At 44.0% G+C, this 27,254-nt stretch overlaps 1 protein-coding gene across 1 annotated transcript in view; it reads right to left on the bottom strand.

Annotated features, from left to right (window-relative positions):
* Positions 1-27,254, bottom strand: part of LOC137545715 (keratin, type II cytoskeletal 80-like) — a 105,232-nt gene that overhangs the window by 70,002 nt on the left and 7,976 nt on the right. Inside the window, exon 2 of the mRNA XM_068267249.1 lies at positions 12,613-12,821. Coding sequence (XP_068123350.1) covers positions 12,613-12,821 — 209 coding nt within the window. The remainder of the gene's footprint in view (positions 1-12,612; positions 12,822-27,254) is intronic.

Here is a 27,254-nt window from a genome sequence, read left to right as displayed (position 1 = left end):
ATACTCATGGAGGCAATAATCTACCATATACCAAGACAGGAGAATAAATAAACATATAATTACAGTGACCCTATAACCATGGACACAGAAAATATGACCAACCAAGTGGCCTTTGTCCTTGATGAAGCACGACTGTCTGCAGAGCAAGTAGACTGCATCCTAATGGTACTCATACACGGTACAATAAAACGTTTTTTCCGACCAAATCGATCAAATGGAATGAAAGAATCCTGTTTTTTTTCTATAAAAATCTGATCAGACATGTTGGAAAAATCTTTATATTCGATTGAATATCCGAACTAAATGATCTAATCGAGAATAACTTTAATAGAGACATCTTCCTACTAAAAAGTTAGCCTGTCAATTATCTTTCTTGTTACAGGATTTTTGTTTTAACTGTTTAATTATTTAATATTAATATTAAATTCATATTTAAGTAATTAACTCTGAAAATAAATCATGCCCAATAGTGCTGCCCTAAGCAACATTATGTAACTATGGGAGGGAACATAGCAGCAGGTCTGCCTCTTCCTGTCTAAAAAAAATGTCACTGTCGCCGGGGGTCGTATTTTTCAGGTGGGGGTTGTTGGGGCCCGGGGACTGAGGAGAGGTATCTGTATGTGGATCCAGGATGATGGCGTAGTGAAAAAATTGTAGCGGATAGCACTCTTGCCTTGCAGCGCTGGATCCCTAGTTCAATCCCCAGCCAGGGCACTATCTGAGTGTTTGTATGGACACTTGTTGAATGTGTTTACAGACTTTAAAGAGGAACTCTAGTGAAAATAATGTAATAAAAAAAGTGCTTAATTTTTACAATAATTATGTATAAATGATTTAGTCAGTGTTTGCCCATTGTAAAATCTTTTAAATCCCTGAATTACATTCTGACATTTATTACATGGTGACATTTTTACTGTTGCCAGGTGATGTAGCTGCTGCATGCTTTTTTGGCAGTGAAACAGCTGTAAACCGCTATTTCCCACAATGCAACAAGGTTCACAGACAGGAAACTGCCAGGAGTACCACGGTCCTCAGAGTTTCTTGTGAGAGGGGTTTCACCACAATATCAGTCATACAGCACCCCCTGATGGTCTGTTTGTGAAAAGGAATAGATTTCTCATGTAAAAGGGGGTATCAGCTACTGATTGGGATAAAGTTCAATTCTTGGTCGGAGTTTCTCTTTAACTGTTTACAGTTATACAGTCCAGGTTTTTGTGGGTTTACAGAGAACTAAAAAGGATGTCCATTTGTGGGTTTTCGAGCTGAAGGAGCTTGCCTGGTCCATACATGTAGGCGGTTACTTTAGCAATAAAGAATTTTGTTCATCTTAAAGCAGACCTGATTTCAGAACTTCCTCTCTGCTCTAAAATATACACAACAAAATAATAACCTATATAGAAAAACAGTTCTTTGTTACAGCTGATACAAATCCTGCAATAAATCTGCAGTTTATCTACTTCCTACTTTCATGGAAGCAGACATATTGTTAACGTCCTGTGTTTACAAATTAGATCTCTGCCGTGCCAGTCAGCTGACACAGCTGAGGGATCAAATTACAATTTGTGCTTAGTCACAGATTAGGGGGAATTAGCCAGGTTGAACTCTCTAAATAAATACAGGGTGCATTTCTCTATGTTTTCCTTCTGTCCTGTGCAAGAGTTCAGGTCCACTTTAAGCTGGCAGACATTACTTTGTGTTTACTCGGGGCCCGTTTCCTGTAGCCACCACTCATCCTACGAGACACGCGGTGGCACTTCCTGCTTAAGCGAGTATGTAGCCGAATCCCGTGCCATGCACGGCTATGGGATTCGCTGCCAAAACTGCTGCAATCGCTATGGCAAGCAATTCTGACAGCGGCAGCATTATCCACTATGGCAGTTGTCCCGCACGATTTGCCTGTTGAGAAACCCTGCAGATTCGGCCCGATTTTCACACTACTGGAAATGGGCGCTTACTAAAGAAGCTATCAAGCTGACTTTCTGACTTTAACATCGTTGTTGTTGTACTAGTTATATAGGACTTTCACAGCAGTGTGTGCTTGGAACAAAATACCTGTAATGCTGCTGCAAAACTACATATGTGGCCTGATTTAATATTGGCATGACATTCTTAAATAGAAATCCCAATCATAGATTTACTAAGTAACTTGGGCCGTGTACGTGACTTGTGATGGCATGTTGGGAATTTACTATGGGATTCCCGGTCATTGCTGTGCGTCTGCCGGTAGCCACAGTGATTGCCAGCTAACAGCTGCTCTTTAAACATGTAAAAGCATGCAGGGAAGTTGTATGTACATTTTCCCTGAGAAAAATAATAAAACATCCTTACAAGCTTGGTGGTGTAGGAGATGGCACTCTCGCCTTGCAGCGCTGGGACACCCCAGAAACATACATATGTTAATTGGCTTCCCCCTAAAATTGGCCCTAGACTATGATGGATGTATGACTATGGTAGGGATTATTATTATCCATTGCTGGGAAAATAATCGCTAACGTGGGCGTGACATAACATGCATCCACTTATAAGCTGGCAACCATGTGGGGCGCATGTATTTGGACAGAGCCCGGAGCCTGGGATGGACAGGTAAAGTGTACTCCATCGGGCACCAGGGGGCAACATATTACATATTGGGGAGACAGCGCCAGGGTTCTGCCGCATTCATCTCTCTTCCCGGTAACACCCGCCTGATTAAGCTAGTAAGCACTACATCTTGCAGCATGTCCGATCGATACATGGCATGCTCTTGGGGGCACCAGTTTTCATCCGATTAGAATAATCAAATTGGATGGTCGATCAGCCACCAAGTCACCTGATGTATGGCCATCTTTAGTTTCTATGTCCACCATGCAGGTTGATTGTAAAAAAAAAGGCAGTTCCGGTAAGTATGGGACCTTTCGGGCACTCCTCTCCCAATGGATGAGGGGATTATACTCTGCTTTGTGTGCCCAGAAAAAGGTAGGAATGATAATACAATACAATGATATAGTTCGGGGACCTTACGGTGCTATCCGGCCACCCCTTTAACCACGCTCACTTACATATATAGGTAAAAGGGGTCATTCAGCTGACCTCTTTATATTTTTTTTATTTGTACATTTTTCAATAAACCTTGCTGGGGTTGTAATATATATTATTCTCTTCTTGTTGTTAATTGAAGTCTTCAGGGTTTTTAATGTTGATTCCCATCTTGATCCTCCGCCAACATGTTGCTAGTAACCTTTTTTTGTTTGACTTAAATTCTTCTTTGAAGTTGCTCGAAGTCTTCTATGTTGCTTGAAAAGTCTTCTCCTGTAGATTGCAGCGGACATGTCTTTATGTCGCTTGAAGTCTATTTTGAGTGAAGAGATCCTGTCGGCAGTGTCTATCCTGTTCGAGCTTCAGGGCTTAAGAAATGTAATCCCACCAGCCCTCCTGTATTTATAGACTCAGCTGGGTGATGCTGAGAGTGATAAAGCTGGACTATGGGCTGCCACTGACATAACCTGATTGCATCATCGGATGTTTCAGCCTGAGGTGTCTGCACATATGCGGGGCTGGCAGGATTACATCAGCTGAGCTCTGGAGCTCAATGAGGATGAAAGCTGCTGCCAGTAGATCTTCAATCAGCATAGAAGGTGTCACACAAACTGATAAGACACTGACGGAGTACCAGCTTTAAGCAAGTTGTCAAGATTTTTCAAATGGAAAAAGCTTCTGGCAACATGCATAGGCGGATCAAGGTGGGGTTTCTGGAGAAGAATCCTAAAATTACAAACATTAAAGGGCAACGAAGCGACAGGAATATGGAGGCTGCCATATTTATTTCCTGTTAAGCAATACCAGTTGCCTGGCAGTCCTGCTGATCCTCTGCCTCTAATACTTTTAGCCATAGCCCCTGAACAAGCATGTTTGCAGATCAGGTGCTTCTGACATTATTGTCATATCTGATAAGATTATCTCCATGCTTGTTTCTGGTGTGTGACTCGGACACTACTTCAGCCAAATAGATCAGCAGGGAGGCAACTAATATTGTATAAAAGGAAATAAATATGTCAGCTTTCATACTCTTCTCACTTCAGTTGTACTTAAAGCAGAAAATAAAATATGTAAACCCTGGTGTTTTTTGTTTTTTTTTTTTTTTTAGTACAATTTTACAAATAAGTTAAAGGGTCTGCTGAAAGAAACTTTTCAGTTTTACCTGAATCACCGGGCCATCCTGCAAAACTTTGGATTGCCCCCTGCCTCCCCCTGGGCCCGCTCAGAGCCGTTTTGGGGGGGCCGGAGGGGCTGCAGCATGAGGGGAGAGCTTGGCCACACATCAGCGGGGAGGGGGGACAGTCCCCCCCCCCCCCCTTCCCTCACCTCAAGCTCTCCCCTCCAGCATCTATCAGCGGCAGCAGAGCGGGCAGGAACACATACCTCCATCCACTGTGGAAGTCCAATCTCTAAGTGCCTCATGCTACTTCCTATTTAAACAGGAAGTAGCGTCAGACACTTAGAGAGAGGAACCTCCAGCGGTGGAACGCATGAAGGTATGTGTTCCTGTCTAATGTCTGATCGCGCTGCCCGGAAGCTCCCCTCCACACTGAGTAGCACACATGCGCAGTGTGAAGTTAATTCTGCTGCTGATGGTAACATAATAAATATCTCCGCTTCCACACATCCTACACTCCTCAAATGTTCAGGGAAGGGAGAGGATCCCCCGAACTACCTATATTCCAAATTGCAGCCCCCAAGCCCCGCTGGTTCAGGAGATAGATTAGAGAAACCTATCTCGGGAACCAGTGTGGCTCGGGGGCTGCAATTTGGTATAGAGGTAGTTCGGGGGATCCCCTCCCTACCCTGTAAATTTGAGGAGTGTAGGATGTGTGGAAGCGGAGATATTTATTATGTTACCATCAACAGCATTATGAAATAGGAAATGTGACCGCACAGTGTCCTACTGCGCATGCGGGGCAGCGCAAATCCACAGGCAGCGTAATCAGACACAACACCTGCACACCGCCTGCTGCCGCTGATAGATGCTGGAGGGGAGCGCTGAGGTGGGGGGACTGTCCCCCCCCCCCCCTACCCGCCGGTGTGTGCCCATGCTCTCTCCTCATGCTACGACCCCTCCGGCCCTCCAAAACAGCACTGAGCTGGCCCTAGAGGGACCCCGGGCAACCCCGCGGGTGCAGCCCCTATTGTTACACCACTGCCATCATATAAAGAGCCTTGTGGAGTGGTATTGGTCAAAAGGTGAGCCCTATACTTGTGACTCTGCATTTTTGACCTAAATGGTGGATAGAGAGGTTAACCCCCTTGCCGGTCCAATTCCCACCGGCAAGGGGGCAGCGCAGCACTTTTTTTTATTTTTTTATTTTTTTTAAATCATGCAGCGAGCCCAGGGCTCGCTACATGATAGCTGCTGAGCGGCGGCATCCCCCCACCCACTCCGATCGCCTCCGGCGATCAGAGTAAGCAGGAAATCCCGTTCAGAACGGGATTTCCTGCTGGGCTTCCCCGGTCGCCATGGACGTCGGGACGTCAGAGGAAATCCTGATAAACCCCTCAGCGCTGCTTGGCACTGATTGGCCAGGCTGCGCAGGGGTCTGGGAGGGGGGGCGGCGCGGCGGGTAGCGGCGAATCGGCGGGTAGCGGCGGCGATCGCGTACCACACGCAGCTGGCAAAGTGCTAGCTGCGTGTAGGAAGAAAAAAAATTATGCAAATCGACCCAGCGGGGCCTGAGAAATCCTCCTGCGCAGGTTACCCCGAGCTGAGCCTGGGATAACCGGCAAGGAGGTTAAAAAGGTTTTAGGTGGGGGCTGTGCTGTCTTTTCATTTAAATAAAGACCTTTTTCTTCCATTTCTTTCTGAGTTCCACTTTGCACACACTGCACATGTACACATGGACTGCACTCGAAAAAAAAACAAAAAACCTGGCATTGCACTGCAGTCTCATATCCAAGGGAGCCCAATAACAGAGTGATATGAAGGCTGCCATATTTATTTCATTTTAGACCATACCAGTTGCCTGACCGTCCTGCTGATCTTTCTGGCATCATTAGAGTTTCTGAATCACACAGCTGAAACAAACATTCTGCTAATCCAGTCAGACTTGAGTCAGAGCACCTGATCTGAATGCTTGTTCAGGGCCTATGGCTGATGCTAGGAATACACAATTGTTTTTTTGGCAGATTTTCTTTCCGACCGATTCTCCTATTAATTTTACAATTGTTTTTCTGATCAATTTCCATTCAGTTCTATGAGAAAATCAATCAGAAAGATGATCAAAATCAGATTGGACCTCTCGGAAATTATCTATTGAGCCATCTATCTGCCGAAAAAACTCATGGTGTATTCCCAGCCTAAAAGTATTAGAGACACAAGATCAGGGGGTCAGCTAGGTCTCTGGTATTGTTTATAAGGAAATAAATATAGCAGCCTCCAAGTCCCTCTCACCTTGGGTTCCCTTTAGGCACCTGCCCACTAAGCAATGACTGGTGGTGAAGGAGTAAATGTTGGTGCTTTATAAATCAATACTAATAAGAAATGTGTGCCTTTTTCTCTGTTCGTTTCAGTGGAATCTCTTAGGGCTCCTGATGAGCAGAAAGCAGTCGGAGTCCACAGTTTTATACATACTGGCCACATCACTGGTAGGCGGGATATGAGCATATTCAGCCTTATGACTGTGGCCACAACAGCCATTCTGAGCCAGATCGCCCATCACAATCTCTTGTCTTAGTAAATAAGGTCACTAGAGTTTATTTTCTTGGTACACTGCATAATAAATCATATCACATGTATATCCTTTTATTAGGATACAAAATGAACCTGTATAAGTTTATTAGGATATGACATGGATCAGTCACCACTGGGTAGGTGCCAGCGTGTTTGTGTCTTCTTTGTGGTTGAGGGTGTGTCTTTGTGTTTTGAATGTGACACAGTGACTCATGGGGTGTTTGTGTTGGCAAAAGACTGACGTATGAGCGAATGTATGGAGTAGACTTGTCAACTACATGGCAAAGCAAAAGTGCCCTGAAAACTTTCTGGTACATATAAATGATGTTATACTTTGGCTTCATCATGTCATTTATCTTGTATTATCATTACATGGAGATCATCCATTATACATGGGCCTCATGTACTAATGAAGCTGTGTTAAAGTAAATGTGAAACAAACAAAGATACTTGCTTATGGAGAGGGAAGGCTTTGGATCCCATAGAGCCTTCTTGTCCTCTTGGTGTCCTTGTTCAAGCGCTGTCACCCCAGTTGCAGGTATTCTCTTTTGGGGATCCTCGAAAGGCTTCAGAAGCACTTGTCTCTTTTCCAAAGTTGGGCAGCTCTGTACTGCGCATTCCTGAGCGCAAACTTGCATGCCAACGCACATGCACAGTATGGAGCCACCATCTTCGGAAGCATTCAGGGACACAAGTGCTTCCAAAGCCTTCTGAGGGTTCCCGGATGCTGCAAATTTAAACAAGCCTGGTGTTGGAACGTGGACACCGAAAGAGGAAATGGCTTTGCCTCTCCATTGGTGAACATCTGCCCTTTTTTTTAGGACACTACGCATTTGCTTTAAGCTTTATAATTCATGTGACATGTCTGCCCCATTTTTTCTTGGGCAAAGCAGCTAGTTCTGTTAGGTAAGTACAGGGAACCTTCCTTTTATGTCTCCATTAATTTGATGGACAGTTTGACATCTTAGACAGGAAGGAAGAAGCATGTAAGGCAGCCAGAATTATAAGACAATGGTCAGCCTTGCCACTTGATACAACAGCCTGGCTTGGCTGAGTGGCTCCAAAGGGGAAGGGAAGGAAAGTTTCTGGGCAGAAGCTATCAGTTAGTTTACTACATGGTGGTGAGGTCTCAAAATTCAAATATGTATTTAAGATCCATCCAAAGTTCTTCATAAACACATTAGAATCAAAATTCAAATAAATGTGTATGCTAGACCTAAATGAACTAGCAACTGACAGGTGCAGGCATGCAAATCTTGAACCCAATCCAGCTTCCCCACCAGTTCACTTCTCTAGTCCTGATCTCACAGCTCCCGGTACAACAGCACCAAAAACTTAACTACTTTTAGTGATTATGATACCCCTTCCCTGTTGCTAGGCAATGCTGGCAAGGTTTGTATGGCACCAGTTACGCTGGGCATAGACGGTTCGTTTCTGCCACTTGATTCTCCACTCGATCATTTTTGCTGCTCGATTCTGCAGTCGATTTGCTTATCTTACGCTCCTTTTTCTTATCTTTTTCCATTCACTTCTATCAGTAATCGAGCGGCGAAACGATAGAATGGGAGATCGGACATGTCGGAAATTATCTATCAAGCCATCTATCTGCCTCAAAAACGAACAGTGTATTCCCAGCATAAGACTGGGCTGTATCACCGTGTGTCCACTGTCTATTTTTGAGCATCTTGCTAGCAATAAAATGGTCAGAAGTAATTGTGGGAATGAGAAACCTGCTGGCACCAACTACAAAAACTGCAAGAACAGTAAATGTTAGCCAAGGTTGTCCAACCTGCTTGATCACTTTCCCTCTGGCTTCACTATGCTGGCAGTGCCTGCCAGGGAACCTGAATACACATTAAGTTGCAAGTTGTGGCAGTGGTCACCCTAATCAGGCCATATAAAGCTTTGATGTGTGGACTACTCTTGTCAATAAGGCTAATTTTCTGTCAATGTAGCCTTAACCACCTGAGCGGTCTGGACGAGCTGAGCTCGTCCAACACCGCCGGAGGTCGCCGCTCAGGCCCTGCTGGGCCGATTTTAATCAAATAAAAAGCAGCACACGCAGCCGGCACTTTGCCAGCCGCGTGTGCTGCCTGATCGCCGCCGCTCTGCGGCGATTCGCCGCGAGCAGCGGCGAAAGAGGGCCCCCCTAGCCGCCTGAGCCCTGCGCAGCCGGAACAAAAAGTTCCGGCCAGCGCTAAGGGCTGGATCGGAGGCGGCTGACGTCAGGACGTCGGCTGACGTCGATGACGTCACTCCGCTCGTCGCTATGGCGACGATATAAGCAAAACAAGGAAGGCCGCTCATTGCGGCCTTCCTTGTTTATTCTGGGCGCCGGAGGCGATCGGAAGATCGCCTCCGGAGCGCCCTCTAGTGGGCTTTCATGCAGCCAACTTTCAGTTGGCTGCATGAAATAGTTTTTTTTTTATTTAAAAAAAACCCTCCCGCAGCCACCCTGGCGATTTAATCAGAACGCCAGGGTGGTTAATGAATCCACTGTTATTAGGACATCTTTTCATTAGATGTTGTGGTCTATGACCGGTAGTAACAGTCAATGTGATGCAAAATATTTCCAGTTTGCATGCAAAGTTTGTGCAAACTAGAAATGGGACAAATCCCAAATTTCCTTGAATCCGAATCCAAAAAGATTCTTGAATCTCTCATATCTTTTGAATCTCTGGAATCCTGTACATAAGAATTGTGTGATCTGTGTAAGAATAGTAGTTAGACTTAGAATAGTATATTCTAAGTTTAACTATTCCTACACGTTTCACACAATTCTTATGTACAAGATTCGAGATTCAAAGGATTTTAGAATCCTTTTCGAATCGGATTCAAGGAAATTTGGGATTCATCCCATCTCTAGTGCAAACTGTATGCAGCTTATAATTGGGCCAATCACTTGCACTTCCTTTGTATACATTCAGTTATATCAAATTGGGTCAGTGCTGCAATGCAGGTGCAGATAGCTCTTTCGTGCTTTTTTGGTATTTATCAGGTCAAGGTAATAGGGCCCTATGAGTTTGAGGTGGAACAGAGTACACAGTCAATTCATATAGAACAAGAACCAATGATTTGCAAACTTACTCACTGTCCCAAAGGCAAGTGTTATGGAAGTAGCATCTTGCTCATGTGGAGCTGAATATCTGCAAATTCATTCTGTATTAAGAAGGAAACATTTCCCATACTAAGGTAAGTGCTGAGATATGTCCATGCTGGATCCCCATACCTCTGTGTCTTGTCCTTTCCTCTCCTTGTTACCTCCTGTTCCCGTAATCGTTCAAAAATGTGACTTTCTACTATAGTCAGATTATCAGACAGGAAGAGGCAGGCTTGCTGTGATTGTCCCTCCCTTAACCACTTGAGGACCCACCCTTTACCCCCCCTTAAGGACCAGCGCTGTATTATGTGATCTGTGCTGGGTGGGCTCTGCAGCCCCCAGCACAGATCAGGGTGCACGCAGAGCGATCAGATCGCCCCCCTTTTTTCCCCCCTATGGGGATGATGTGCAGGGGGGGTCTGATCGCGTCTGCGTGCAGGCATGTTGCAGGGGGGGCACCTCAAAGCCCCCCTCCGCGGCGACATTCTCCCCCTCCCTCTCCTACCTCCCTTCCCTTCTTTGTTGTTGGTGTTTTTTGTCTGGTGGCATTTTTTGCGTTTGTTGTTGTTCGCCAACTTATATATGGCCCACTGGGAAAGATTCATTCTAGGTGGTCCCATGGGCCCCGGAGCCGCCCTGGTGCTCTGGAGGAGGTTCATAGATTATGCCTTCTTTATTTGGAAGGGTACAAAGGAGAAACTTGAGGAATTTTTAAGATGGATCAATGTTAATGAGTATGGCTTGAAGTTTGTGGGAGAATTCAGTACAGAAACTGTAAATTATCTAGATCTTACAGTATTCCCTGAAAATAACAAAATTTTGACAAAAACCTTTTTGAAGCCAGTCGATACCAATAGTTATATCAATATGGACAGTTGTCATCATCTCAAATGGCTTACCAATATACCTCAGGGGCAGTTCCTGAGGTTGAGGAGGAACTGTTCAAAATTGACTGATTATGAGGGGGAAGCTAATACTTTACAGACTAGGTTTCAACAAAAGGGTTATCCACATGAGCTAGTGTCACAAGCCAAAGAAAAAGCAAGAAGCAGAGACAGGGAAGCTTTACTGGAGGAGAAAATACAGACAAGTACACAAAACATACATCAGTTAGGCCTCATTATGAACTATTCAGCACAAGCCAATAAAGTGAGGACTATAATCAATAAATATTGGAAAATATTAAGAGAAGATCCTGTTCTCACCCCTATGCTCCCTGCCCATCCACAAATTATTTTTAGAAAATCTAGAAACATTGGGAACTTGGTGGCACCAACAGTTAAGAACCCCAAGCAAAACAGGAAACAGCAAGGCTACTTCAGAAAATGTGGCTTCTGTAGAGCATGCAGGGAGAACGGCGTACCTGCAGAAAGAATGAGTGAGGTGATTTCAACATCTAATAAGGAACTGTTCAAAATAAATGAAGTTATGAATTGCGATACAGCAGGAGTTATATATGTAATCACCTGTCCTTGCTTAAGACAGTACGTGGGGAGGACTAAGCGCACTCTAAAAGAGAGACTGGGAGAACATTGTGCAAATATATTGAAGGGGAACAGTAAACATCCATTGTCAGCTCACTACAAAGAATTCCATGACTGTTCCTTTAAGGGAACGAAGTTTTGTGCGATAGAGAAAGTTTTGAAGTCATGGAGGGGAGGAAACTTCATTCAACAGATGTCCAGAAGAGAATCGAATTGGATTTATAATCTAAATACATTGAAACCACACGGCCTAAACAGCGAAATAGAGCTGTTTGCCTTTGAATGACATGTGTTGCTGTTACCATGACAACTAGTGAGCTTGCACAGTATAAGAGACAGCCCCCTCTATCCCTCGTGTTGCCAGCTTTGAGAAAGGAAGGCGTTCCTTCCGAAACGTCAGCTTCAGGCATCAAGTGTGACGTCACACGCTACGAGGAAGAGGGTGTTTGCATAGAATCAGCACGCAGCGGGGCAATACGCAACACGCTCACCAGCACCACCGCCTCTCTTCCGGGAGCCGGGCAGACTGCCCGACCCTGCAGCCTACATCTTGCAGTGTGTCAAGTCTCTCTCATTATGCTGCCGGCCGGGGCCACTGAGATTGAGCGGCTCCCCCACAAAATTTGTGCAGCTCCAGCAAAACACATCATTCAAATTACGAGGATCGTGAGTACTCACCATCATTTGCTCTGCCATTATCTTTTGTTCTACCATTATCATCTCAGCAGAATAAGCTTAGTGAAGCACCACGAGTTTACAATCAAATTAAGTGCTGAGCACATAACTTATCAGCGGAAACCCTATCGCATGTCAAATATCCATAGCAAGGATTGCTCATTTGATGCAGACCAATAAGCCAATCAATTTACAAGTTGAATTTGCATAATATGCTATCTAACATCTATAGTAACAAGTACTATCTCTGCAAAACAAAAACAATTTTTATTTGCATCAGGATCATTATCCTAAACGGAACATTATTTTAGAGACCACTTACAATCAATGTTTACACAAATATTCAATCAATAATACCTATCAATTCTAGGTTTTTAATCAAAGATTAACTAAAGCTGTGCAATAATTTTTTATGAAATTTTTATGAAATTTATGAATTTATTAAACTTGTCATATGGTATTTACCATTGATTTAATGTTCATTAGCGCTATCTGATACTTTATATATTTATTTTTAATCTGAGGAATTGGGATACCCTTATTCAGAATTAGCTGCTATCACCAGTTGCGCAACACTTCCAATACATATATTAAGTTGTTCTTGAATTAGTTTTCATCAACACCCATTCCCCCCCCCCCCCCACCCAACTAACTTGTCTTTAATATCATTGACGGAATCCACCATGTCCAGCAGGCTTCCCTGGGTCTGGTTGTTTTTCTTGGTCACACTGTTGACTTGTGCAAGCAGTCGGCTAATGTAGGACAGATAAATGGGTTCCAGGTCTACTTCAGAGTTATCTTCTACCTTAAGCATAGACAAGCGGTCTTCCAGGATCTCCCGCTGTTTTTCCAGGTAGCGAATCTGTAAAGCATGGTGAGACAGCTTACTTACAGCATTATTATTATTATATGTAGACAATGTTATACACCAATATACAAAATACAGAGTTAGTACAAAATACAGAATCAATACAAAATACAGAATTGGTAATTACAGTGACACAATTATTATGAATAAATGTGTAACAAATTCCAAGACAGAGAGAGGCCTGCCCTTGTGAGCTTACAATCTAAAGAAATGGGGGGTGGGGAGGGGGACTAGAAGTGGGGTAACTTACGATATTCATACCTAGAGGTAATGTGTTTAGGTTATCTAGAAGGAGTCCAACTAGGTCAGAGGTCAAAGGGGAAATGGCTTAAAGTAGAGCGTATGCTTGCCGGAAAAAGGGAGTTTTGAGGGCGTTTACAGATGTCAAAGGTTGGAGAGTGACGGATGTACTGTGGCAGGGGATTACAGAGGAGGGGTGAAGCACGTGCAAAATCTTGTATACATACTGTAATTGCGAGGTGATTCTAGAAGAGGAAATAGAAGGTTGTGTGCAGATCTGAGATTGCAGGGTTGGGATGATATCTGGAAAGTAGTGAGGAGATATACACAGGAGAGAGATTGTGGAGAGCTTTGTAAGTTAGGGATAAGAGTTTGAACTGGATCCTCTGAGATAATGAAAGCATACGCCATTCCTCTATCTCTAGATGTATGTTCTCTTCTTGTTACATACTTCAGCAGTGTCTCATCTTATATCACATCTCTCCATCAGATTCCAGAGGAAGATGTGTACTCCTCTCACCTTATCTCATGTTCCAATCATACCTCACTGTACACATACTGTAAGTCAGTGCCTCACCACATTCTAAAGAAATCACGCAACATCCACCTCTGCCTTCTTTGTGCCTGTAACAATAAATCAGCACAGTTCTTAGGAAACCCAGTGGAAGCGGCACTCCATTTTTTTTCTTTAGATTTGGGTAAAGTAAATGAGAATTTGAATCTAAGTTTTTTTCTTTTTTTGTTGTTGTTTTTTTTTCATTTCTGTCTGGGTTCCAGGCAAGATTTCTCATTATTCCCTATTTCACCAAAGGGGTCATAGAAAACAAGAAGATTTGAAAAGTTTTGAAACGCTAGCAAGAAAACTGTACCATATACACTTGACTGTAAGTCTAGAAATTTAGGTTTGTAAAATAAAAAGTATAGGGATCGACTTATACATGAGTTAGACCAAAATGTCTGGTACGTAGCCGAGGGGGTGGAGGGCGCACATCTTTCTCAACCTTTGCTGAGCGATCCGCAGCAGCCAGCATGCTTTATAACCCCATCCCCCCACCCACCATCACCTTTTCCTTGCAAAAACACTACTTTGCATAGCTTAGTTTTAATACGAGAAGGTTTCAGAGGCATCCATTACCAACCAATGGCTGCAACACTGAGCACACTGCTAGTTTACTGCTGGTGACATTACCATTTGCACTAATTTACCACGTGGTAAGTGACACCTTCTTGATAAAGGAAATGCCAAGAAAACACTGGTCCCTTGGTGCAGCTATTTACTCCTCCTTCCACCAAGTACAGCCATTATCTTTGCTGGGTAGACTTTTACTTGGGTCAATAAAAAAATCTGCTTTACGAGGGTCAAATTTTTGGGTTGACTTATACACAAGGTTGACTTATATTTGAGGATATACTGGTAGTTAGTCATTAAAGATATTGCCTGAATCAACTTTTAGTTTGACAAATAGGATGTCAACAAAGTCAGGTAAAATTTCTCTAATAGTTACACACAAAGAAATAAAAACACACTTTAAGTAAATATCCCCAGATTTACTCTTTTCAGAAGTAATCTCACTAATATTATAAATGCGAAAGTTTGGATGTTTGTTGCTCAATCACGCAACAATGGCTGTATGGATTTTAATGAAATTTGGCACAAACAGAGTACATTACCTGGAATAACATATAGGATGCTTTTTATCCCCATAACCAAAAAGTGGGCGGAGACAAATACAAATTTCACTGGCAAAATGTAAACTGCAGCCATTCCTACACTGTTAATGGCAGGGTTCTCAAACTTTGCACAGTTGGTCACTGGGTGACTGGAATTAATAATCAGAAAAGTGGGTGGAGCCTACAAAAGCCAATCAAAATGCACCTATTGATTTTCAAGGGGAATATTTAATTGCTGCCATTCTTGCACTGTTAATGGCACAAGCCTCATTTCAGTGCAAATAATTAATGCCAAAGACCACATAGCTCACAAACTAGATCAATGAGTAATTGAGTAATTGTGTGTTAGGGTTAGAAAAAGTTGGCGGAGCCAACAGTCAAATACATACCCGGGCAACGCCAGGCCATCAGCTAGTATACAATATTTTGCTACAATTACTGTAATGTAACTGCTTCCTGATTGAAAAGTACTACAAACTGGAATAAATGTGGCTGTGAAAGTGAAATGACCAACACATGGCTTCAGAATGTAGGCCAGATGGTGCCTGATTGTTCATGATATGCCATGAAGGTTTGATCATCACTTGCAGTTGTAGCAACAATGAAGCCTGTACAGTCATTAGTTGGACCTGATTTTTGTTGTTGGACATGCAGACTACAACCTGACACCTAGCATGACAGATTGATGTACTGTATAATGTGTCAATGAATAAAGCACGGACATACCAGAAAAGATTTAAAAGTTTGCGGTGGTCTCCTGTGATTCGGCCTATACTCAAAAACATAGCTGTTGATTAATTGGCGTATGTTTTGGTTACAGACACTAGATTTGTTTTGAGTTTTGAGAATGAGATGCTGCTTATGTCTATGGTTCTGCCACTGTCATCCATCATTTGCCTACACTAACTACTTTCATACTTCTATCTCTAACCTCCCTTCATCCTGGCTCCTGCACACTCTCAACAAAAGCCGCTGCAAACAAACAACCAACAACTTTACCGGCGACAAAGACAAACGGCGAGTCTTTCCAATGACTCTGTCTGCATACCGATATTGCAAATAACCAGCTCATTTGAATACTATGTGCTCAAGCAGAAGTGACATGTGGACATTCTATAGAGCAAAGTCTTTTAAACTACATTGTACACACGTGGCCGCCTGCAGGATATCTGTCCAGTGTTGTTTTGAGTTGATCCGCCGGATCGATTGGGCAAAATGCCGATATTGGCGGCTCGTCCTTTGGCAACAATTTTTTAAACAATTGTCTATAAATATGACAATCTTTTGTTGGATGTTTTAAATCGCTTTTGTTGAGGGGGAGTAAGAGGCTTAATACTAACCATTCCCCTTTCTTGATGCCCAGTCCTAATCTCCCTCTGTAAACCGTGCCTAAAGGTGACCACACACCATACAATCTTTAACCACTTTCCCCACCATTACAGTATATCTACATCAGCTGTGGCACCCTCCAAGCCACAGCGACGTAGATATACTGAGCTCCTTGCAGCCCTGCTGTGCACGATCGGGTGCGCTTCAGAGCACACCCTCCAGCACTGTCAGCTGCAATACTAATTGGTGGAAGGGAACATGTTCCCTTTTGGCCAATTAGTCCACCCCCCTCCCATGAATGATCGCTGCAGTAGTGAACTGCAGCGATCCTTCATCTGTCCCCCTCGGCGCACAAATAGTAAAAAAAAAATCATCCAGCAAGCAGCCTCACTCACCTACCTTGTTCCTGCGACGTCATCAAGCCGGGACCCGGGCTACTGGCAATACGCGGCTGACTGCAGAGCGGTGAACAGAGGATCGGGCTTCAGGACAGTCGCAGGACCGAGGTAAGGTAAGTGAGGCTGCTTGCTGTTGGATTTTTTTTAGGATTTCTGCACGGAGGGGGCTGCCTCATGGGGGGGGGGGCATCTGGCTATCGATCCTGGGGGGTGGGGGTAGGATAAATAAAAGGGGGGGTTACATATTTGTTGGTGGGCATCTAATTGACTAAGGGGAGGGGGGGATTTACTAATTTGGTGCATCTGGGCAACTGGGGGGGGCAGTAATCATATACTAGGGGCACATTTGGCTATAATGGGGGGGCAGCACTAATCCTGGGGGTACATCTGGCCATAATGGGGTTAATCCTGATCCGGGGACACATATGGCTATAAAGAGGGGCACTATTCCTGGGGGTGCGTCTTTCAATCTATTCTGGGGCTGTCAAACGCAGGGGACATGTGGCTATCCTAGGGGGGCTGATATTGGGGACACATCTGACTATACTGGGGGAGGCGGTGATACTGGGGACACATCTGGATATCTATACTGGGGCGACTAACTGGCGGCACAGTTTTTATGTCAATCGCACTTTTTATGTCAATCGCACTTTTTATTTCCAAACAGGAATTGGTCAAAATTGAGAAACAATGCATTTTTTTTTTAAATTTTCCCACTTTTTCCCATTAAAATGCATAGAGAGGAACATTTTACTTCATACCAAATACCCCCCAATGAAAGCTTAGTTTGTCTTGAAAAAAACGATATATAGATAATTTAAGTGGCACGAGTACAGATGAAGTTATTGCTGATTAAAAAGGGACACCGCTAAAGCGTCAAAACTGCTCTGGTCAATAAGGGGAAAACAAGGTCTGGATGCGAAATGGTTAAAATATCTTTTCAATTCAAGAATTGCAATAATTTTTTCTGACTGATTGTAACATTTAAAAAAATCTGACCAATGTACCACACACATATGTTCAATTTGTACCCAATTATGAAAAAAATTATTTGAACCTCTGAGAAAACTGCTTGGAAGTATACATTTTACGGCCAGAACCTGAAGTCTGGCTACTTCGAGTTCTGGCCGGTCAGAATACGAAGTGGCCGGCTAATGCGGCCAAAGTAAGAAACAAGTATGAATTGCGGACTTTGGACAGCCAGAACGCGTTGTGACTTAACATGGCCAGCCAAGTCCCGAAGTCCCGCTCCCCGACGCCAGCTGCTCTTCTCTCCCCACCACCAGGAAGCCCCGCTCACCTCTCCTCCCCCGCTGCCGCTACTCAGACATCCGATCAGGGCGACCGTACCGGGGAGGTAGAGAGAAGCATAGCAGCTGCCAGCTCACACGAGACCTGCAGGACCCGAACACTTCAATGCAGAAGTGACGTGACGTCATTGAACACTTCCGCATATGAAGTGTATGGGTCGTGCGGACTGCTCTGCCTTTCTCCGCCTCCGCCCCCCCCAGTCAGGTCGCCCTGATCGGAGGTTTGAGTTTGAGTAGTGCAAGCAGCCTCCAGCAAAGCTCCCCCAGCTATGCAAGGCACCCAGCAAAGCCCACCCCCAGCCATGCAAAGCCACCCCACCCCCTGACCATGCAAAGCATTTCCAGCCATGCAAATCACCCAGCAAAGACCCCTCCAGCCATGCACAGCCCCCCAGCAAAGCACCCCCAGCCAGGGCCGACCTTAGGTTTCACAGCGCCCTGAGCGAAACCTTAATTTTGTGCCCCCTTTCATCCTCTTCGCATGCACGCACACACACACACACACAGGCCCATATGCAATTCACCTTTTCTCCTGAGTTACCTCCTAGGACAGTGATTCCCAACCTTTGTGACATCGTCACACATCACTCCAAATGCTCAGATCTACGTGACACGTCACATATGTATAATAGAAAAATAGTATTAATAACCACGAATGGATGGAAAAAGTGTAGTATCCTGAATACACTTAAAAATGAAGGCTAGAACCTTTCAGGAATGTTAATAAAAACAATCAGCGGCACAGTTAGCCTCTCCCCCCCCCCCCCCCCAACAGCCTCTGGCATTTAGAATGATAGCACAGCACCGACAATTTGCACCGCGCGTTATAGCGGCAGTACGACATCCACTAAAAAAAACTCTCAGACTCCGTATAGGTAGGTAGCCAGGTATAGGCACCCCTTGGAAGATCGCTCGGGTCTCTCAGGTCAAAGGCCGGCTATGCCCCCAGCCATGCAAAGTGCCCAGCAAAGCCCCCCCCAGCCATGCAAAGCACCCCCAGCCATGCATCCCCCCCTCATCTGTGACTAATAATCACTGTAATTTGATCTCCCCTGTGTCACCTGACTGCCACAGCAGAGCAGCTAATTTAAAAGCAGAGGATGTTAACAATACATCTGCTCCCAAGAAAGCAAGATGTAGACACACTGCAGATTTATTGCAGAATTTGTATCAGCTGTAACTAAGAAATGCCTTTCTTTAAAAAGATTATTATGCTGTATTTTTCAGAGCAGAGAGGAAGTTCCAAGTGCCATTCATGGTGCTGGACAGGACCCGGGATGTTCTGGGATTTGTGCGTTTTGGACTTTGGCCGACTGACTTTGGCCATTTTGCAAACTAGCCGGCCAATGTCCGAAATTCCCGGCATTTTGGACTTTGGCTGACGTCAAATCGGCCAGTTTTAGAAATGGCCGGCCAATTCCCACTTTGGCCGATTTCTGGTTTTGGCCGTAACATATACAAGGAAATTGACAATCTACCCTACACCAATAATTTTTTTCAGAAAAATTGATCAGAAAAATCCAGCACTCCCGATAGACTTTTATCGAATAAAAATGGGAAATCCAATCGGATTTCTTGCTCGAATAAAAAAAAAGAGCTTTACATTTTTCATAAAATCTGATCGTTTAAATCGAATTGCTGTAAAAAGCGGATCATTTTATTGTATCACGTGTGGCCACCTTATTCTGAACTGATCTCCGTACTTGACACCTCTTCCTAATCTCCACCTGTGTAACAGGCTGTGAGGGCCCATTCACACTATACATCGCAAAATGGTAGCGCTTAGTGATTTTTTTCCCACGAGTAGCCACGTAAATGCACTGCTCACACTTCCGCGATTCAGAGCGATCACAATCAGCGCTTTAATAAGCACTGTACCACAATTGCTCCAGAATTGCGGCAAAATGCTGCATGTCACGGGTTTTGCGATTGACGCTAATTACAAATCGCCCATGATCTGTGCCAACCGTGACAGTGAGATCACTTCCATATAATTTATATTGCGTGAGTGCTTTAAAAAGCGCTAGTGCTTCAGTGATTAGAGGGAATCGCCCCCTAATCGCTCAAGTGTGAACAGACCCTAAATGTACTATCCTGCTGCAGGGGTAATAAGATGCACAGCGTAGGCGCTTATTGCTTATTTTAAAAACCCAGGGAACTGCGTTTTACAAGCACATGTTTTACCTGCTAACTTATGGATACAGTGAAATAAGGCAATGTATACAGCTGAACTGAAGGGATGGCTAATTTCTCTGCATCAGCAATACAGAAGTTTCACTTTAAGGTAAAATCCATCCTTAACCCAAAGAACAGTTGACACCACTTGTGTTAGACTTTGTGTACCGTGCCTTTGCCTGTATGGAGAATGTACTATTACAAACAAACACAGAACAATTATATTGCGCTTTTCTCCTGGCGGACTCAAAGCGCCAGAGCTGCAGCCACTAGGGCGCGCTCTATAGGCAGTAGCAGTGTTAGGGAGACTTGCCCAACGTCTCCTACTGAATAGGTGACGGCTTACTGAACAGGCAGAGCCAAGATTCAAACCCAGGTCTTCCGTATCAGAGACAGAGCCCTTAACCATTACACTATCCAGCCACTAGACCTAGACTATTAGGCTGTTGTTTATCAGTGATGTAGATTCCCTTGTTTTATTCCATACCCTGACTCACCATTGTGGCAGATAGTAAATAGTGATGCATTATGAGTGTTTCTTCCTGCTCACATAAAGCTGAATAATTGCAAATGCCTTCTGTGTTAAAGAAAATCTGTAATGAAAAAAATCTACCCTGAGGGTACTCACCTCGGGCGGGGGAAGCCTCCGGATCCTATTGAGGCTTCCCCTGTCCTCCTCGGTTCCCCGACGGCGGAGAAAATCCTCTCGGAACGGCAGCGATGTAAATATTTACCTCCTTGGCTCCAGCGCAGGCGCAGTATCCGCTCCTTCCCACAGAGATAGGCGAAAATAGCCGATCTCCGTCGGGCCGCTCTACTGCACAGGTGCAAGTCTCCTGCGCAGTAGTTCGGACCCGACGGAGATCGGCTATTTTCACCTATCTCCGTCAGAAGAGTCGCAAAGTCGGATTTGTCGCCTGTGCGTTCCGAGGGCTGTAGCGAGACCGCCGTGGGACACAGGAAGACGGGGGAAGCCTCAATAGGGTCCAGAGGCTTCCCCCTACTGAGGTGAGTACCCCCCAGGGGAACTTTTTTTCAGTACAGGTTTTCTTTAAGAAGGCAAATTTATATTCAACATAGCCATTTCCCCCCATCAAATCTGGAGGTGTCTGGCTCTCTGGGACATAAAATAATCATTTGCATATTCACAAGTGATGCATCATGGGAGTTGCTTCTTGCTCACATGAAGCTGAAAATTATATTTTATAAATACGTGTTACATGTAAATACATACCATATTTTTCAGGATTTTAAGATGCACCTAGGTTTAGAGGGGTATAATTAGGAAAAAAAAGTAACTAAATCTGTCTATACTGCAGGGCGTCTTAGGGCCCTCCCCAAAACTGCCTCTAAGCTACACTATCTATACTACACTGCCCAGCTACATTACACTAATCCCTGTTGCCCCCTACCAACTAAGCTACACAACAATACACTACACTACACTTAAAGTGCAACTCCAGTAAAAATGTCGTAGTGAAAAAAAGTGCTTACTTTTTACAATAATTATTTATAAATGATTTTTCCAGTGTTTGCCCATTGTAAAAACTTTCCTCTCCCTGATTTACATTCTGACATTTATCACATGACGACATCTTTACTGCTGGCAGGTGATGTCCGTGGAAAGAGATGATGCATTTTTGGCATTTGGAAAGAGTTATTTCCCACAATGCAACAAAGCTCCCACAGTGTGATGTCAGGACCATGGTCATGACATCACACTGTGGGAGGGGTTTCACCACAATATCAGCCATACAGAGCCCCCTCATGAGATTTCTCATGGGAAAGGGGGTCTCAGTTACGGATTGGTATTGATGCAATTAATCAAACTAAACTTTAATAAACTGCACTGCACTAAACTACACAATTAACTAAACTGCACCTAGCTACACTACACTTCACTACAGTTCCCATGGGATAAGGCATGCAGGAGAGGATCACGGAAGATGCACAACCCAGAGCCAAGGGGAGAGGATCACTGCGGCAGGAGCAAGTATAGTATAGTGAAATCTTCCCTGCGCACTCCGCATTCATTTCTTTATCTTTGGAATATAAGTCATACCCACTTTTCTCCCCAAACATTTGGGGAGAAAAAATGTGCCTTATATTCCGAAAAATATGGTAAGTGTTTTAAGAAGTGAATATTATATCTAAAATATTATATCTAATCTATTTTTTTCTTTCTTTTAGTAATGGAGCTTTTGTAGGTTTCTTTTAGTACAGAATCCTAGTGGTTCTGGTTCACCATAAACTAACTAAGGGTTTCTCATCTCAGTCCTCAAGTACCACCAACAGTGCTTGTTTTGCAGAAAACCACAAACATGCACATGTGGGGTAATAAGTGTCTCAGCAGAGCTCACTAACCACCTCTGTGGATTTACACAAAACATGCACTGTTGGGGCTACTTGAGGACTGAGTTGAGAAACCCTGAACTAACTTGTTACGCTGTCCATTTTATATACTCTTTCTCTTGGACCATATTTACATTCCCTCATCCTCTCAGGAGACCAGGCCCCATTCACATCCCTTCTTTTGTCTGCTTAAAATGAGATAGTCAGCCACAAAATAAAATTCCATGTACCTACTGCTCTGTGTTTATTATGCAGCCTGCAACCTTACCCTGCATTGCAAGCATTCCAATGTAATCATAAATGCTCCTTCTCTAATAAACCTTAACTCAGTCAGCCTGGCTCTCTATTTGGTACATTGCCAACGAAATGGAAGCTTGTCATCTCCCCTCCCACATTCCTTCTCCTCACTGATTGGCTAAGGGCAGTTCAGTGTAAAGCTGTTGAAATCTGATCCATGCTGTGCTCACATGTGTTTACAAAGCAAGCTGGATATGACAGTGCAGTTTCGGGGGGGGGGGGGGGGAGGAGTAAGGCAGCAAATTACATCAGGATTGGCTTTAGTCAGAGCTAGTTGAGATGGAAAATGCCTGGAACAGCTTTCTCTTTATTTACTATAGAAAATTCACTGAAATCAAAATATGTACAGTACAATACATATGATATGTAAGTAGAACTAGTATTTATCAACTTATGTATGTGGGTTTTTTTCCAGGTATAGTATGGCTTATCTCCTGATTAAAAAAAAACTAAAAAAAAAAAAAGTGTTGACATATTAATTGTTCCAACACACAAATGTTACTGTGAACAGTAGAGAAACAATCAGCTGGCACTCGATGCTGGCTCACCTACAGCAGTCTGCCTTCTGGAGAAGTAGTGTGCACCAGCAAAAACAATTGCAATCGAGGTTTGTAGGATAAAACAGTGCTGGGCAACAACTACATCTGCTTCCAATGAAAAATGTATTGCCAGACTAAACATACAGAGTGATAAGCCAAGGGTCCTTTGGTCCTTTGGTCTCTAAGGAAGCGGGTAACCGTGAAACGGCTGTTAGACCTTGTACCCCCTTGGCTTATCACTCTGTATGTGTAGTCTGGCAATACATTTTTCACTGGAAGCAGAGGCAGTTGTTGCCCAGCGCTTTTTTGTCCTACAAACCTTGAAATGTTACTGTGTATACTCGAGTATAAGCAGATAAGATTCTTCAGCGTGACTCTCGCGTCAGCTTGTCTGCCTAAAGATTCCAGGACATTGGTGTCACGTTCTGCACTTAATGCCACCATGCCCTCGTGCGCGTGCACAGCCCCTTGTTCCTGCTCCTGTGCATGCACATATATACAGCAGCAATCATTCATTAAAAGTTAAGGAAAAAAAAGGTTCACCTTAAATAAAATCTTTTTTCCCCTGCAGTCAACTTTCAACCCCTACCTAATTGACCCCTTGTGTCACCTTTACTTGGCCTTAAAGTAAAGGTCCAAGGAAAATAACAAAAAAAGATCCACTTACCTGGGGCTTCCTCCAGCTCGTGGCAGCCGTCCTGTGCCCTCGCCACAGCTCCGGAGGCTCCCGGTCTTCTCTGCTGCATAACCCGACCTCGCCAGGTCGGGTTCCGGGTCGGCGTCTTCTGCGCTCCACGACGCGGGTCACGTGGTCGGCCGACGTCATCAGGACGGTACTGCGCAGGCACAATAGTTCTGCACTTGCGCAGTACCGTCCATGATGACATCGGCCGGACCACGTAACCTGCGCGGTGAAGCGTAGAAGACGCCGACCCGGAACCCGACCTGCAGAGGTCGGGCTCTGCAGCGGAGAAGACCGGAAGCCTCCGGAGCTGCAGCAAGGGCACAGGACGGCTGCCACGGGCTGGAGGAAGCCCCAGGTAAGTGGATCTTTTTTTTTTTTCCTTGGATGTTTCCTTTAAGATTAATTGACGCCTGTAATTGCTGCCGCCCGTAACGACCAGATGCAATTGCTAGGGCGTTTGGAAACCCGATGGTGTATAGATGCATCGCTATGCTGCTGTCTGGCAATGTATCTATATTGGGACTTGCAAACTGTACACCATAGCAATCATATCTTGGTAGCTAGAGACGCACAGACTGGCAGTAATGGTACGCTACATGCTCAACTAGTGACAAAATATGTCTCATTTTAATCGAGATAGGCCATATAATATATTTTGAGGTGTTTTATAATTGTGGCGCTTGTCATCTGAAAATAAGGAAGGTTGAAAAATTAAACCGTGTATTTTCTGCATGTACACCTATTTTTCCCCATAAAATTAACCACTTCAGCCTTTAGTCGTTTTTCACCTTATGCATCCGAGCAATTTTCACCTCCCATTAATTCGCCAATAACTTTATCGCTGCTTATCACAATGAATTGATCTATATCTTGTTTTTGCCGCCACCAATTAGGCTTTCTTTGGGTGATAAATTTTGTTAAGAATTATTTTTTTGTAAATGCATTTTAACAGGAATATTAAGAACAAAATAGAAAAAAATCATTATTTCTCAGTCTTCAGACATCATAGTTTTAAAATAATACATGCTACCATAATTAAAACCCACGTATTTTATTTGCCCATTTGTCCTAATTATTACACCATTTAAATGATGTCCCTATCACAATGTATGGCGCCAATATTTTATTTGGAAAAAAGGTGCATTTTTTTTTAGTTTTGCGTCCATCACTAATTTAAAGCTTATAATTTAAAAAATACTAGTTGTATACCCTCACATGCATATTAAAAAAGTTCAGACCCTTAGGTAACTATTTATGGGTTTTTCTTTTAATTGTAATTTTTTTTATTTTTTTTTAGTTAAAAATTTTATTTGAGTATTTTTTGGGTGTGGGAGGTAAACAGTTAAATTTAAATGTAATTTATTGTGTCTTTTTATAATAAAAATGTATGTGCATATAGTTGTAATATTTGGCCACAGTGAGATTTTTGTTTTTCTATCCTTTGAGCGAGCACTCTCGCTCAATGGAACTACAAGGAGGACATGACTTTCTTTTTTTTTTACAGAAACACAGCAGCCTCTGAAAAGAAGCTGTCGGTTCTTCTACCGGGGACAAGGTCCCCATTTGTTGATCTCCGGGCTACCGGGGGGGGGGGGGGGGGGTGATGCGTACAGCAGCCTTTTGGATGTGAAAGTCACGTCCAAAAGGCGAACATGGTTAAAAAAAAATTTTTGAAAAAAAATATTACTCAGAGAGCCAGACTATATATTTATCACTTTGTTGTCATAAGTAGTAAAAAGTTATTGCTATATTAAAAGTGACTGCTGAAATGCCAACATTGTCAGGAATTTTAAGAGGTAAAAATCCAGGAGTGCAGAAGGTTACGTCAAATTTTTCAGCACCCATAATGTTCTGAAAAAAAAAAATCAGCCTGGGCTTATACTGGAGTCACCTGGTGTGCAGAGGCGTGCCACTGTACAAAACCCCTCAGACTGGTCCGAGGCTTGGGAGGCACCAGCTTCTGTCCCACCCACCATTGCCATATCCAGGGCGGAGTGGAGGATACCCCCAATATTAGGTAACCCACTCCAACCGAACATAGCCAGATATTAGGTAGCCCCCTCCCTAGCATAGATAGCCATATGTGCCCACACTATTAGGTACTATCCCCCATATGTAGAGCGGAGCATGCTTGCAGCAGTAACTCACCTATCAGCACCAATTAGATTTCTCTTCAGCCCTGTCTGACGCACTCGCAGAGTCTGATCTGAATGATGCAAGCCAAAGAAGTCTCTTATTGCGTGCTCCATTTGAGTAGTCCATAGAGATGAGACACTGCAAGTGCAACAGATGTGGTTGAAGAGAATTCCCGGCACAGCTAATAGGTAGGTCACTGCTGCAAGCATGGTCCACTCTACATATGGGGGAGGCTAGCTAATACTGGGGGCACATATGGCTATCTATATGGAGAAGGGGTTACCTAATACTGCGGGCACATCCAACTAGCTATACTAGACGCTCCCTAACACTGGAAGTACATCTGGCTAGCTATACTAGGGAGGGGGCTACCTAATACTGGGAGGCAGTGGGAGCATATCTGGCTAGCTATACTAGGGAGGGGGCTCCCTAATACTGGGAGGCAGTGGGAGCATATCTGGCTAGCTATACTAGGGAGGGGCTACGTAACACTGGGAGCACATCTGGCTAGCTATACTAGGGAGGGGGCTACCTAGTACTGGGAGGCAGTGGGAGCACATCTGGCTCGCTATACTGGGGAGGGGCTACCTAACACTGGGAGCACATTTGGCTAGCTATACTAGAGAGGGGGCTACCTAATACTGGGAGGCAGTGGGAGCACATCTGGCTAGCTATACTAGGGAGGGGCTACCTAACACTGGGAGCACATCTGGCTAGCTATACTAGGGAGGGGGCTACCCAACACTGGGAGAACATCTGGACACTGGCAGTACATCTGGCAAGCTATACTGGGGAGGGTGCTCCCTAATACTGAGAGCACATCTGATTACCTATACTAGTGAGGGGGCTACCTAACACTGGGAGCACATCTAGCTAGCTATACTAGGGAGGGGTCCACCTAATACTGTGGGCAAATCTGGCTACCTATAGCCACGCCACTGTCAGGAGCCAATTCTATGATCACTGTGAGCCTATCACAGTTATCTCAAATTGAAAATGAAAAAAAAAAAGACTACGGTCATTAATGGACCAGAGCCGCGTGGTACTAATATGGTTAACTTGATTCACCTGGTGTATGGATGCTCCATTGAAAACAATTATTTTACACTATTCCTGCACTTTTTTTTATAAAATGCAGCTAAGTACAAGGCAGCATGCTTGTGCGTATGGGCCCATAGAAATTTTGGAACTCTCTGGCAATTCAATATGCCTGAAAGTGTAAAGCTCTGGTAATGGTAGAACCAGGATATCATGTTACTGACATTCATATGTAAAATAGGCCCTGCATTGTTCTC

The sequence above is a fragment of the Hyperolius riggenbachi genome, chromosome 2 (genome assembly GCF_040937935.1).
Source record: "Hyperolius riggenbachi isolate aHypRig1 chromosome 2, aHypRig1.pri, whole genome shotgun sequence".
NCBI classification, from domain to species: Eukaryota; Metazoa; Chordata; class Amphibia; order Anura; family Hyperoliidae; genus Hyperolius; species Hyperolius riggenbachi.
This window is presented reverse-complemented; position numbering and strand designations above follow the sequence as displayed.